The sequence below is a fragment of the Haliaeetus albicilla genome, chromosome 10 (assembly GCF_947461875.1).
Source record: "Haliaeetus albicilla chromosome 10, bHalAlb1.1, whole genome shotgun sequence".
Classification (NCBI taxonomy): Eukaryota; Metazoa; Chordata; class Aves; order Accipitriformes; family Accipitridae; genus Haliaeetus; species Haliaeetus albicilla.
In genome coordinates, this window is record NC_091492.1 from 34,755,696 (window position 1) to 34,769,920 (window position 14,225).

Here is a 14,225-nt window from a genome sequence, read left to right on the forward strand (position 1 = left end):
TAATTTGAAAAAGTTACCTTTAGCTCTGTTTTTACCAAGAAAACATTTTACCTTGACAACTGTAAAGAGCGGCTGTTGTGTCTGGGAAATTGGTGCTTGCTTTTATTTTAACTCTTAAAATCTGTGTGCTGATTTCCAGTAAAGAGAACCCAGCAGGCACAGATTTCCAGAGGGAGCAGTCAGTAAGGGACTGCAGCAAGAAAGTTAGTTACTCCCATCACTGCAGCAGAGATCTGGATCTTCTAGATCCCAGAGCCTAGATACAAGTCTCGGCTTTTGCATCACATGGCTTTTTCCGTTCCACCATGTGCTCCTTTGGGGTATCTCCTCTCCCGGTTTCTGCAGATGCTCGGGGTGCTTTTGACAATAATGATTTTTTTTCCTGAAAGCTCATCTTGGAAAGTTCAGATTTCTTCCAGAGCATTTCACTGGTACGCGGGAGGCTCATCACTATTGAGCGGTTATTTTGCTGCTTCAGTTATTTTAATAATTAAATGATGGTATTTAATTGCAACATCTACTTTCCCACTGACTCCTCAGACATTTTTGCTGGTAGTTCCTGTAACACTTATGCAAGTTGTGCATGCAAATCCCCTGTTTCTCATTGAACAAGATGCTTATAAGCTTCCCAATCCATTCTGCCCTCTAATTACAAGCATTAGGCAATATGGTAATTCTGTGTTGAATCCAAAGGCACTCTAATTCTCCTTGTCTTCATAACTGGAGGACGTGCATATGTGCACGTTTCAATGCAATATGCATTTTGGCTGGGTTAGGCTGTTGGTCAGGCCTAGCTCTTTGATACAACCCAAGGTTGTGTGTGTTCTGCTAAGCACAACTTCGGTGGTGGTGTTCTTTAATGGTACAATGCAATTTTCTTTCTGATAGATCTCGGGATGTTGCTTTCATTTAAAGCCCACCATAGGGTATGTTCTGAGCTGAGAGTGGCAGATGGCTGCTGTGTGTGGTAGAGCTGTGGGAAGTGTTACAGAAGTGACTGTCCTCTGTATGGGAATAACTGGAATTCTGTGGCCTTGAGTATTCGGGAGGTCAGAACAGGCTGATGTAAAATTCCTTCTTAAATTTTGTGAGTTGGCATTGACACAGGCTGTTATGGACACTTTGTAAGTGCATATTTATGACCTTTCTTAAAGCTGCTTCTTGGAGAGCACATCTCTGTGAAGAAAACTTTGTGTTAGAGCAAGGCATTTCTAGGTTTGACCACGACACGTGTAAGGAGCTGTTGTCTTACTAATTCATCTCAAGTGGCGTGGGGACCCTTTTGCAAACAAGAGGTATGAGGAGGCACTGCTGTGTAACTTTTTACCCTCTACAGCTAGGTAATTGAGAAACATCTATGATGAGACTAGACCTATGTGCAGTAAGTCTTCTGACTTGTACAGAAGACTTCACAGGACTCTCGCTGGCCACACTCTGCACAAGTGGAGCTGGGGTAGTTACAAGACAGGCCCCACATAAATCAGCGTGGTCTCTCAGACTTCAGTGTGATTTGGATTGGGCTCATGTTAGAGATACTTGTGGCACCTGTGGGTAAGAGGAGAAGTTCTTTTTCCTAAATAACTTTTCCAAAATGGTGTTGTCATGTAACATCAGCGTGTCTATTGCAATGCATCTACCCTTGGAGCAGCTGACAAGGGCTGTTTACTGCAGTTTACCTGGCAGCCTCTTGGCAGGTTGAACATCTCGGCACAGGCCGACCAGGGCACTTTTTAGGTGGTTTCATCCTTTTCCTACGCCTCAAGAGCTACAAGGTATGCGGGCCCCACACTGACCCACAGTAAATATTTGCTCTGATCTACTGACCTGTGTAGCTGCTGTTCCCAAGGCAGTAAGCTGAGTGCCTCGTCACTGAAGTGGAGCCCATGAAAATAAACACAGGGATATTATTACTTCTCAGTAATGGCAAAGCAAGGCTTGTGAAACAGCATTCTCTGCAGGAATGTGTTGTTCACCACAAACATCCACAGGGATGCCCAGACTTCAGTGCGGGCTTAGTGTTTTGCCAGCAGTTTTCTGGTGAAGATGAGAATATCCCCCTTTTGCATGGACAGAAGTGCAAGTTCCCTATTTGGGATGTAGCAAAGATATGGAGATGTTTTGTTCCTCACACCTTTTTTGGTTGTGTGGTTTTTTGGTGGGGTTTTTTTTTGGCACCTAAATTGAATGAGTCTTCTGTATCTTTTCCCTCCCTCTGCCAGTGGTAGCTGATCTAGAATATCTTTTGCAGACCAATATCCTGAAGTCACTGAAGGGGTCAGTTGTATTTATGTCTCTGTCCTTCAGTTGAAGATTGCTGCTGTCACACAGTAGACTGATGGGCTGAGTATGAGAGATAAGGACTTCGGTTTTTCTGTGTTATAGCCTGTTTGTTAATGGAGGGAGGTAAAAGGGTATGCCCCTACACTCCCCAAGTAACTGACTGACCCTTCTCTTGTTACTGAGGGCAGCATCTCAATTTCACAGTCCTGCCTTGCTGCACTACCTGGATTTGTGAGATTTAATGCTGCCAGCAGATCCAACAGACCTCTGTCTTAATTTTGCTGTGCTGCAACATGGTAGCTGCGCTATGCCACAGCAGTTGCGCTGGGGGAATCTCTCTGCAGGCTGAAGACACCAGCTTAGATTCTGCCTGTGTCAGGAAAACAGTACCTTTGCAGGGATGAGAGCTTTGTACAGACTTCTGTGAAGTGAGAAAGCTTAAATTCTGCAGAAATTAATAGCTGAGGATGTATTTTCTTTGGGTGAATGGATTTTTCTGATCTTTGTAGCAATGTTGTTGTTCTCAGTATGAAGAGTTAGAATCCACATTGGGGAGGCTTAGCTGGTTTGCTGAGGGATGGTGGCTAGTGCTGTGTTAACCTTATAGCCACCAAATTATATAAAGGAGAGGGTAACGCCTTAACGATGTGGCATGCTGTTGGGACTGCAGGTCAGAACAAGGCTCTTGACAACACAGTTTCTCTGCTAGAGGCAGAGTGTATTTAGCCAGGATTTTGTAATTGCCTGCTAGCTTAATAATGTTAAGAACTGCCAAGTTTCAAGTCTTGCTTCATGTTTGGGGGATGATGAGACAGCCTGCCCTTTCCTGGGCCTGAGCTGAATTGGGTAAAAAAACTTTGGAATTCTTGCTGGTTTGTTTAAAGATGATGTTTTAACCATTCCTGAATAGATTTCCTTGAATAGGAATCGCAGAAATGTTGCAGGGACCTTTTGTAGGAGAGAAGATTGAGCACAGCTAAGATGCTGGACCTTTAATAGACAGAAAATGGTACAGGACTGAGTATGCTGATATATTTCAGAAGGAGGTCAGGGAAAGCCTTGTTAAAGATGAGGCAGTGCTTTTTTTTTTCAGAAGATGCAAGTAGGTTTGGAAGACTTGCATCTGAGCTACCTCTTCATGTCCTTAAAATCCCTTCACAGAATCTCCTCTTCTTGCAGAGGAGCCTCTTGAATTCCAGCTGAGTGCCAGTTCATGAGGAAAAAGGCCCAGTGAGGGGAGAGAAACTCTATATACATGTGCACTGGTCTCACATGTATGAGTCTAGGACCAGCTGATAGCTGTGGTGACATTTTAGCTCTGCTTGTGCCTCCTTCTAGAACATTGAGGTTTGGGAGTGGTGGGAGTTTATTTTCTATTCCAAGTGCTGTTTAACTTATCTGTGTCCCTTGCTGTTTCCCATGCATGTATTTTAAAAGTTAGATTTTTAATTTCCTGTGTTGTGTTAAAGCTGTGTGCAACCTCATCTGTGTTTTCATAAGAATTCCTCCCTTCTAGTTGACTAGGTAGAGTAGCAGTTTGAAGCTCCTGCCAGCTTGTTTTAATGTCTTACTAGAGAACAGCTGGAAAAACACTAATAAAGTCCCAAGTAATTTACTGAGACTTTTTACAAAAGAAATTATTTTATTCAAGTGAAATGGTCCTTGCTTTAAGCCTCACTTGCTCAGTGACTGACAAGAAGGCAGGCTGGTAGCACTGTTGATCCTGGGGTTTGTTCAGCAGGCTGGTCCCAGCTTTGGCAAGAGTTTCATATGTATAGCTCTTAAAACAATGAGAGCTAATGTCTCGTTGCTCTGATCAGAAGAGCCAGTTGAAAATTTATTTTAATCCCCTCCAGTGTTTATTTTCACGCCACAGTTCTTGGGAAGCCCATATCTCAGGAGAGTGCAATTCAGAGCTTCCATATTTGCAGACTTTGATTACTAATGTTGGGTTTTTTTAATTTGCTTATGAAAGCATTCTGAGATGTTTTTGCTGCATCTATGGGTGCAAGATGGAGGGTGTCAGATGGCAGTTTGTAGGGTCTATTTGGTAGGGGTATGTTGTTAGGTATTGGACTGTGGTTCACTTTAATCCTGGGTTTGAGATTAGAGTTATGGTTTGCTCTAGCAGGTGATGATGCACAAGGGTTAGGCCTAGACTTGGACTCATACCCTAAAGTTACAGATCCCTGCTGGCCAGGTACCCTAACAGACTGTCTGAATTTAACCTATCAACCCTTTCCAGGCCCAGCATGAGCCTTAATGATTCTGGCAGGCATAAATCCTAATCCTAACTGCCTTTCCTCTTAGCATCACCTTCAGACATTCTTTGTGATAAAGCTCTGACCTTAGGTGTCCAACCACTGCCAACCATAGCTCAAAGCTAGTGACCTTCCCACTCCTCGGGCCACAGGCCCTGCCTAATGCTTGCCTAGATCTGGCTGGCAGCTCTTGCTAAGGAAAGCCCTAAACCTCACCAAATGTTGCTTTTGGACCCAGCTGATGACCCAAATTCAGCACCTGCCACTGGCCTGAGTTCACCATGAGAGACTCGGGGCTGAAAACAGCCCTGACTACAGAATAAGCTGGGAATGCAAACGCTCTTCCTTGTTGCCTATAGGAATCATTCAGAAATGGTGTGTGGAGAGAAAACACCATACGTGGAAATAAAAATGACAAATTATGGCTAATTGCTGTGGAGGATCTGCCCTCTAGGCTCTTCAGAGAACTGGCACTGTAATTTTTTTCATCTGTGGTTATCTTTTTTTTTCCTTCTTCCTAGCTATGCGGACACTTAGTGAAGACACCATCAGGCTCTTTCTCCAGCAGATAGCAGGTGCCATGAAAATGCTGCACAGCAAAGGCATCATCCATCGGGACCTGAAACCGCAGAATATCCTCCTTTCCTATGCTGGAGGCAGGAAATCAAATCCCAACAACATTCGCATAAAGATCGGTAAGACCTCATTACAAATGTCACCCTAAGCGCTCTCAGGAGAGTTTGGTGACAGACAAGTGGCAAGCCTCAATCTTTCTTCGGGGAACTGTCTAGGAGAAGGAAAGAATTGCTGTACTTCTTAAAAAGCCCTGACATTTTTCATCTTCCTTGCTTAGTTCCTCTACTAGACATATCCTTCAGCTGACTCCAAACAGTAGGAGCAAGAGCTTTCTGCTCTGCCAGGACACAGACTAACACAAAAGAATTGGGCAGGCCTTGCTCCACTTCCAGCTGAACAGTGCCTCCCTTGGTAAAATCAAATACTAGCCTGCCCTAATTGGCTTCTAATTTCCAGGCTTACCAAGAAATGAGCAGGCATTGTGACTTTTGTTTTCAGCTTTTAATAGTATTAAGGTAGATGTTGGTGTCTTTGGGCCTGAAACTAGCTGCTCTCTTGGCTGGCCTCAGAGAGTACAATGGGAGTCAGGCACACCTAAAAGCAGACATTTCCACAGTCCAAATTAGAGGCAGGCTTCTCAGCTGTATCTTGAAGAAATTAGCTTTTTGCACATTAGGCGAGTGGCACAGATGGACTACTAGTTGGGACATGCTCCAGAAATCCAGTTACAGAGCACACGTATCCCCTGTGGTCCCTCAGAAATGAGTGCTGGATGGTATCACCCTCAACATGTGGACTTCTGGTTGTGTTACAGTTCATGAGCTGAAGCTGACACCAATTAGATAAAACTGTTCCTCACCTGAACTCTGTGCTGTGGAGAAAGTGTTAATGCCTTCATTCAGCTGAGAAATGAGGTCCAGCGGAAAAGTTTGAAACGTTGCTGCCTGTTTGGCTGAAGCGTGGGTGGTTGGTTGGTTGGTTTTTGTGTGTGTACGCGAAGTAAAGAGTTATCTAGAAGGTGGAAGTGTGTGGGAGCTCCAAGTGCAGGCAGGAGGGCTGTGGGCACAGCTGCTCTTGGGTGTGATGTACGCTTCAACCCCTTGCTCACGCTTCTCTGAGAGTACATGGTCCAGGGAATAGCTTGCTGTACCAATTCATTAGTGACAGATGACAGTGTAAACAGCTGTGTCAATCTCCTAGCTTGAAATATCTGGTAACCTTGAGAGAACCTCTAAGTATCGTATGATCAGATGCTGAGTAACCTGCAGAAGTAATTCATCTTGGTATTCCTTGTCCCTGGCTTTTCTAGCCACCAGGTGAACTATGGCTCAGCTTTCTGTCCTTGTGCTGGAGTTAGCACTGTTGAAACTCTTCTAAAGGAACAGAGCAAGACTGTTTTCAGTAGGGCTGATCTAAAAATGTGGGTGGTGGCGAGTGGTGGTTTCTCTTGGATGTCTGTAACATGCAGCTTTTTTGATGGAAGGGAACTTTTAGTTCCCCAAATTAAAAGCTGAGATAGCAGCAGATGAACTACCTAGTATAAACTGGCATGTTCTCACTGAAATCAAGAGAGCTTTACCAGCTTTGAGCAGCTGACATTTCGGAGTGCAGGCAAATAGGTACAGGAAGAAGTGACTGTTGATCTCTGAAAAATGAATGGGACTTTGTTCTTCTGAATACTTTTTTTTGTGGCTTGGTCTGTCCTTCTCTAGTGTCTGTAGTGTGCATTAATAACTAGCACAAGGATGTTGTTGCTCAAGAAGAGAGCTATCAAAGTCTTGTTAAGATGGGGTACTTCACTTGCTGCGAAGATTCATGGGAAGTGAAAGGGAGGTGGAGAATGTGTAGGGTCTCTAGAACTGGTGTCTGATCCTGACCTACCTCTGTTTCTCTTTGTAGCTGACTTTGGGTTTGCCCGATACCTGCAGAATAATATGATGGCAGCTACATTGTGTGGTTCACCAATGTACATGGTAAGTGTGTTTTGCCTACAGGTTTTTCTGTATTGTCTGTGCTTTGTACCCCAGAAGCAAGGCTTTGGTTTCTTTCTAGTCTTTCCCCCAGAGGTGAAATTTTATTTACTTGTCAGAAACCAGCTATTACACAGGGAGACTTCATAAAGTTCTAACTGCTGGTAATGTTGGACAACAGGTGCTCAACTTTCAGGTGAGCTGTGGATAAATAAAACTGAACAAAATGGAGTATTGATTGCTGTCTGCTCCCAGAAACTGCATCTTTCAGAGGGGACCAGGGCCTCTCCACTGAAGGCATTGGGAAATGAAATGTATTTCCTCTGCTGTGAGCAAAGCAACAGCAAAAGAGAGTGAGGGCTGGGGTGATATTTCACACATCTGGCTATATTTGAAGTGTTGCTTCGTTGGAGAGAAACCTCAGTAAATCACTGCTTCAGCAGGCCCTTTATGAGACAGTGGTTCCACAAGCCTGCTGTCACCTTGGGCTTTGCAGTCATTTTTGCTAAGGCCACAGCATCAGGAGCAAAGTCCCTGTTTAACAGCAGTTTTGTGAAATCTCCAACTGTGTTTAGCTCTTTTTTGGTCTTGCAAAATCCCTTCAGATCTATGGACCTACACAGGCAGAGATTTTGCCACTCTGGTTAACTCATTCCTAAGTATGCTTTGCTGTACAGCTCAGCAGATGGGTGTAAATGGAGCTCACCTGCTTTTATTTGCAATTTGTTTTGTGCATTCCCACTCCTAACCCTCCTCCTCCCACTAATTTTTTCACCAAACCAGCTGCTTCCAGGATGACTTCTTAGCTTGTGAAACAGATGTGTCTGATCCCTTTCACTCCCTTTGTACTTTCCACTCTGGGACCAGGATGTGAGGAGGTGATCTCTCATTTGTACTCATGGTAGCAGTCAAGATCTCAGTGTTGAATCAAGTCAGTGAAATTAAAAATGACAAAACCAGGCCAGAAATAGAAATGCCAAAGCCAGCCATGTAATAGTTCCTGGACATGTGGCTGTCTGAGCTCAAAGTAAAAAGATTATGTGGATCAATTTAGGTTGAATTTTTTAGAAGTGCCCTGGGGACAGTGGGCACCTGATTTTGAACATGGTCTAATCTACTCTAAGTTGTTTGGGTTTTTTGTTTTGATTGTTTTTTTTGTCTAGCCTCTTTGGGCAGAGTTAGGCTGGACTGTGCTGCACTGCACAGGGGTAGTGTGCTTGGTAATCTGTTCCACAGTACTAACTTAAGCAAAACAGACTTCCTCCCTCTCCCTTTTTTTGAAGCCTGATGTTTATTTGAAGTATGCTATATGTGAAGATGATGTAATTTTTTTCTCCTGTGAGTTTCCTGAATTGTCTATTTTTAGTGATACTTTTTCTTTCAGAGTCTCTTGTGAAAGTAAATGAAAACACCCAGCTTATTTTTTGATAGGGCTGGAGGAAGCCAGTGATGACCTTTTTCTACTTTACCTTTTTTATTTTAAGCAACTGTGGACATTACAAGGAATCTTGGAATGTTTTGTATTGTTCTCTGTTTACTGATGGATTTGAAGGAAGATGGGGATGGAAGGCTCAGTTGGGATTCAGGAGGTGTTTGAAGTCTGTCCCTGCTGCTATTGTGGATCTTGTGTGGTAGCCCTGGGAACATCTGCTGGCAAGACAGGCCCTTATTCCCTGCTTTAGCTTGTAGCCCATTGCTGCTCTCTTAATTTTGCTCTTTTAAAAAAGAAAGGTATTTTCTAAAAAAAGAAAGAATGAGCTTTCTGTCTGAACCCTGGTATGATCCATGCCATGTGAGACTTCAGACCTTCTTGTGCAGTTCTTGTCCTGCTTCCTTGGGTTTGTTTGGTGTCATGCCTGCTTCCCTTAGAGACAGACTGAGCTCCTGTCCACAACTTGTTTGCTGCCGTTTTATTTTTTTTTGTTACACATGGCCTTTACTTCTAACAGAGCTAGAAAATTGATCCTGTTCCATGCTGGCAGCACCGCGATGAAATCTGTTGTTACAAACACGTGGGATTAGCAAGGCTGCCCTTCTGTCCCTCTTCTGCTGCCACTCCTAAGGCATGCTGCCTCCTGAGCCACAGGGCTTTGTGGAATTGCACCATCTCCAGCTTTTGGAACAAGCCTGGAAGGGAGCAACCGAGGGCATGGTGTGAGATTAGAAACCAGAGTCTGAAGCACAGCAGGGCTCAAGCTGTTGGACTGAAATGGACAGATCTGCCTTTGAACCCAAACTGTGACCTTGGCAGCAGGCTCTGGAGCATAATTAATATGCTGCCATCTTAGGCAAAATGAGTCATGCAGATCAGGATGGAGGCTGAAGCTTACCTGTGCAGTGTCAGCCTTTGCTTTTCTTGATCATTTACTTGTTACTTGCTTTTGTTTAGAAGATCTGTCTGTGCAATTTCAGTGAGGCTTCTTCTGCGCACAGGTGGATTCAGCAGAAAATGGTACTCTGAGAAGGGAAAGTACTGAGTTCGCCCAAAGTAGCGAACCAGTATCTGGTATTTTTTTTGTCTGAGCGAAAGTCTTTGCTTCCCCCACTTGGATAGGGAATTGGCCTCTTCAAGGTAGTGTTACAGTTGTCTTGGGAGCAAATCTTTCATGGTTATTGGGGAATCTACCTCAGGGGTTTTTAAAGCATAATAGTGACTTCTGTTTCTTTCTTGCAGCTGCCCCAAAAAAAAAGCTACATTTTTTCATAAGAGATTTCTGTTTTCTCCCCAAAAAGGCACCGGAAGTCATTATGTCTCAACACTATGATGCCAAAGCTGACCTCTGGAGCATAGGAACCATCATTTATCAGTGCTTGACAGGAAAGGCTCCTTTTCAGGTGAGTTGCTTAGATCTAATGTTTCCGACACCCTCTTGCTTTTTTCTTTTTTTTTTTACCTTTTAATCCACTTACTCTAAGCCTTCTGTCATGTAGAATATTAATTCCCACAGATCCAGCCTCATGGAGGTCTGGCTGTCCCACACCTTGACAATGTGGTGCTTTATATGTTGTAATGCTGAATGTGTTACTAGAGTGTGACTCTCCTTCTCTGGGCTCTATCTCAGTGAAATGTATTTCGTGGTTATAAATCCTTAGGAAGGGTCATCTCTTCAGAAAATTATCATGAGTCAGTTAAAGCAGTGGTTTTGTTTTTCCAGACCCACACTTAAAAAATCAGTTTCTATTTACAGCTGTACTGGGCGTATAATTTATAATTATAATTCTGTTCAGTATGGAAGGACAGTAAGGAAGATTGTAATTACAAGTTAATGTTTGGTATGATTTGGTGGTAACTGGTATACTGCAGCTAAATTGACTTTGATTTTAGAGTAGTTGAGTAGGATCTTATCAAAAGGATCTTATCTGTCATCTCACAGCAATCCCTTCCAGCCTGAAATGTTTATGTTCATCAAGTCCAAACCCCTCCAAATACAACACAGTCCAATAAAACTCCACCCTGTAATTTATGCCATAACTTCTGGATGAGCTAGAGTGTATCTTTCATAAAAGACATTCTCTGATTTTTAAATTTCTGAATGATGGAGAATTCATCACAGCCTTATGCAAGCTGCTTCAGGATTACTTCATGTATTTGTAATCTTATATATAGCTCAAGTTCATCTAGACTCAGTGCATTTTTCTTGTTCCCAATCATTAGTGTGCCACACCGCATATTACTTTGCTTCTGTGCTGAATGAAATCTGCAAACTCTCCCTTGCAACCACTATTTTAAAGTACTATACTTGTCAGGTTTTTTCCTTGCTGTCTTACAGCATGGCAGAGAGATGCCTGAGTTGCTGATACTTTTTTGCTTCTCTAATGTGTGAGCTCTGTATAGCTCGTCTCTAATCCATGGGAAAAGACCAAACCTCAAATTTACATGCTGATGTGTCAGTTGATGCCAACTCTTCAGCTTCTCAGATTGGTTAGGGCAAATGTGAACTGTGGCCCTCTTTTTCTCATGTCCTGACATTTCTTTATCCTAAGTCCCTAACAAAAAAACCAAAAGCAAACCCAAAAACAAATAATGAAAAAAAACCCCAAACAAAAAAGTGTCAGCTGGGGGGGGGAATCTATGCTCGTGTAATAAGACAAATTTTATGAAGTGCAAGACTTCCTGAGCTGTAGTTCCACAGCTCTTCAGAATTTCACACAAGACCTTGAATGTTTATGCAGTTACGTCATCAGGAAGGATAAAGTGAATTCTGAATCTGTTGCAGGAAAGAGTGGGCAAATACAGAAGTAAACTAATGGTATGTTTTGGTTTTGTCTAGAGCCAAGAACACCTTTCTCCTTCAGGGTCATTTTTTCCCTGCTGCTGTAAAAATCTTCCTTTCCAGTGCTTTATATTCTGTCCACCAGGTTGCTCTGCATTTAGAGCAAGACTTCATTTCCTTTTGCATGTTTCTTTTTTTATAAACACCCCTACAAAGTACACCGAAACTCCTGAATGGCTCCTGTTTACTGGCTGCATCCACTTGTTGTCAGCGTTGGTGTCTTTGAGAGGAGAAAATGACTGTTAGGATAAAAGAAAATAAATATTTGTACTTTAAGAAAAGAACATGGGGGTGGAGAAAGCAAGCTTTGACTCCGCATTTATAGGAGAGCCTTGCACTTGTTCTGTCTTGTAACTTGGTGCCTTTTAGTCTCTAAAGGGACCTTGATACTTTGCTCATTCAAATGATTTAGTTATTTAATGTGGTGGCTTTATCATAGGTGTTCTTTGCTTAATAGCTCACACACAACCGTGGGGCATCTGATTTCTTTGAAAAGAATTACGTGGCTTTTATGATTGGCCATTGAAGCATGTCACAGAAATGTTCTTCTGAAAACATTTGTTCTTGCAGAGAAGAGTTTTTACAGGAAATAAAATTGAATACTAGTCAGCTTCATTCAGCTCTCCGGCCAAGGTTTTGAAAGGGCAGGTGGTCAGAAAACTATCAGCTCTCTGCCTATACGTGTGTCCTCAGGCTCCCACAGAGGTGAGTCCTGTATGCCTGTGTCCCTCTGGTTGAGGCTTGGCGGTACCCTGCCTTATGGTGGGCATTAAGGGGACATTTTGGTCCCTGCCCAGCAGGTCCTGATCATTGCTTTGTGCCTGCCTTACTGGATAACTTCTCTTTCCTGTATATATCTAACACTTGTTGGACCGGGGATGGGCATCATTTGTTTCTCTATTTTTAATTTTTCTCCATGCCCTTTCCTCTTTTGGGGTTTGTATTTTGAAGCAAAATGCCAGGCCCCATTTGTTACTGCAGTAGCAGCTGTGGATTTGTTTGATCAGGGAGAGAGAAGAGCTCAGCCCAGATGGTTCTCTGCACCATCTATTTGTTTTGACCATGTGTGTCACAAATTGCCTTCTCCTAGCTGCGAGTTTCAGGTGAAAGAAGCCTGTCTAGGGCAGATGTTGGAAAGCTAGTTAAAGGTTAACTGGTATTATTTCTTTTTTGGCATGACTGTGTTGTAAGAATTTGCTGATGGTCACTGAGCAGGCAAGAAGCTATTGTTTACAGGGCTTTTGGGAGGAGTGAGGGGGAGTGAACAGAGGTGATGGGGAGACCATGAATAGGAATGAGTGCTTTTGGGAGGGACAGCTAGAGATGCGTGGGGAGATAACAGGCTGATTCCACATAGTGCCACCAGCAGACCCAGTTGTACAGGGCAGCCAGGAACTGGATTTCTGATGTTAACCTCTTCAGGCTAAATCCTCACTGTGCCTTCCCTCGCAGGCTGGCAAGGACAGCCCGTCACCTTTGTCTAGCTGAGATTCCCTTGGGAATCTGTAGCATGGTTGGTCATATGAAACATGCTGCATTTGAGCACTCTAGCTGTTTGCTGCATGAGCCAGTTAGGTACCTTCATGAGGATGCAAAACAAAAGGATTCCATTGTTATCTGCAGTGAGGAGGAAAGAGCTGCCTAAAAATAAAATAGGGCTTCTCGGAGGCTGGGCTAGATAGAGAAAAGATCAAATGTGTGAAAAGGCTGAGGTAGCTGTCAATCCAGAAAGTGCTCGTAAATCAAGACAGAGATGTATGTATGTGCATGAATGTGATTTCTGGCTGTCTTAAAGTTAAAATTAACTATAGCTGGGTCACCCAAGGCAACTTCCCAGAGCCATTCCTGTCCCTTCCCTGCCTCACTGCACGCAGACAAGAAAGAAGCTGCTGATGCCTAGATGTGAACAGTTGGTAGGATGGCTGGTGAAGCTGTGTTAAGGAGCTTTTTGTATTAAACATGCCCATAAACAAAACAGTGAGACTGCCATAGGGATGAGATTAATGGGATTCATAATCCCTATAAACAGATTTGCTGAGGACTGTATTAATGTGGAATTGTTAATTTGCCTTGCTTAAGTGGTCTGCACTTGCATCTCTTCATTTCTGTCACTGAGGATAGGACTTCGGACAGTGTGTTTCCTGGTCTTGCTGACCAGTACTGAGGAGTGCCTTGAGAGTCTAGTGGTTTTTTTTCTTGTCCTCACCTGAGCTGAAAAGATTGGGACCCAGTGCCCACCACGAGGTGACGTAGGCTGTGTAGACAAGTGACAACCAGAAGCAAAACTGGAAGCAGAGAAGAAAAAGATTTACACAAGGTCTAAAATATCTTCCAAAACAAATCTAGTCCTTGTCAGGTGGTGCTTTAAATGTGATTAGAGTTAAATGACCTCAATATATTTTTTTTGGGGTGTGGTGGTGGGGAGAATCACACTGATGCTCCTGGTGGTTCCTGTTGTGTGACCCCTTTCAAAACTGGTCAGCTCTTGGTAAGCGGACACGCTGCCAAGCATGTGCACTTTGTGTCAGAGTTGTCTCTGGCAGTGGCACAGGTCCACTTGGACATCAGGTCTTGCTAAGGACCATGAAACCTAGCTGTCTGCTGTCTGAGCCTTTGCATGAGTCTTCTAGCCGCTTTACAGATGCGGTGCGCTGTGTCTGTGGGAGAGTGAGCTGGGGAGCAGGGAAGTCAGAAGAGAGGTAATCCAAGTTTTGCCGCCTGCTCTGAAAGAGTTAACCTGCCTGCACATGTTCTCATCCCAGCTAGGTGAAAAACTAATTTCTAAGCCTGGTGTACCAACTGCTTAATTTCTGGGTTAATTCTGCCTGCATAAGTACTAGGATTATGTATCACTTTAAACAACT

General features: G+C 43.5%; 1 protein-coding gene across 5 annotated transcripts in view; it reads left to right on the plus strand.

Annotated features, from left to right (window-relative positions):
* Positions 1–14,225, plus strand: part of ULK1 (unc-51 like autophagy activating kinase 1) — an 85,889-nt gene that overhangs the window by 20,020 nt on the left and 51,644 nt on the right. For all 5 annotated transcript variants that reach the window (XM_069794930.1, XM_069794934.1, XM_069794932.1 and 2 more), the window contains exons 7-9: positions 5,063–5,236; positions 7,017–7,090; positions 9,821–9,922. In XM_069794930.1, coding sequence (XP_069651031.1) covers positions 5,063–5,236; positions 7,017–7,090; positions 9,821–9,922 — 350 coding nt within the window. The remainder of the gene's footprint in view (positions 1–5,062; positions 5,237–7,016; positions 7,091–9,820; positions 9,923–14,225) is intronic.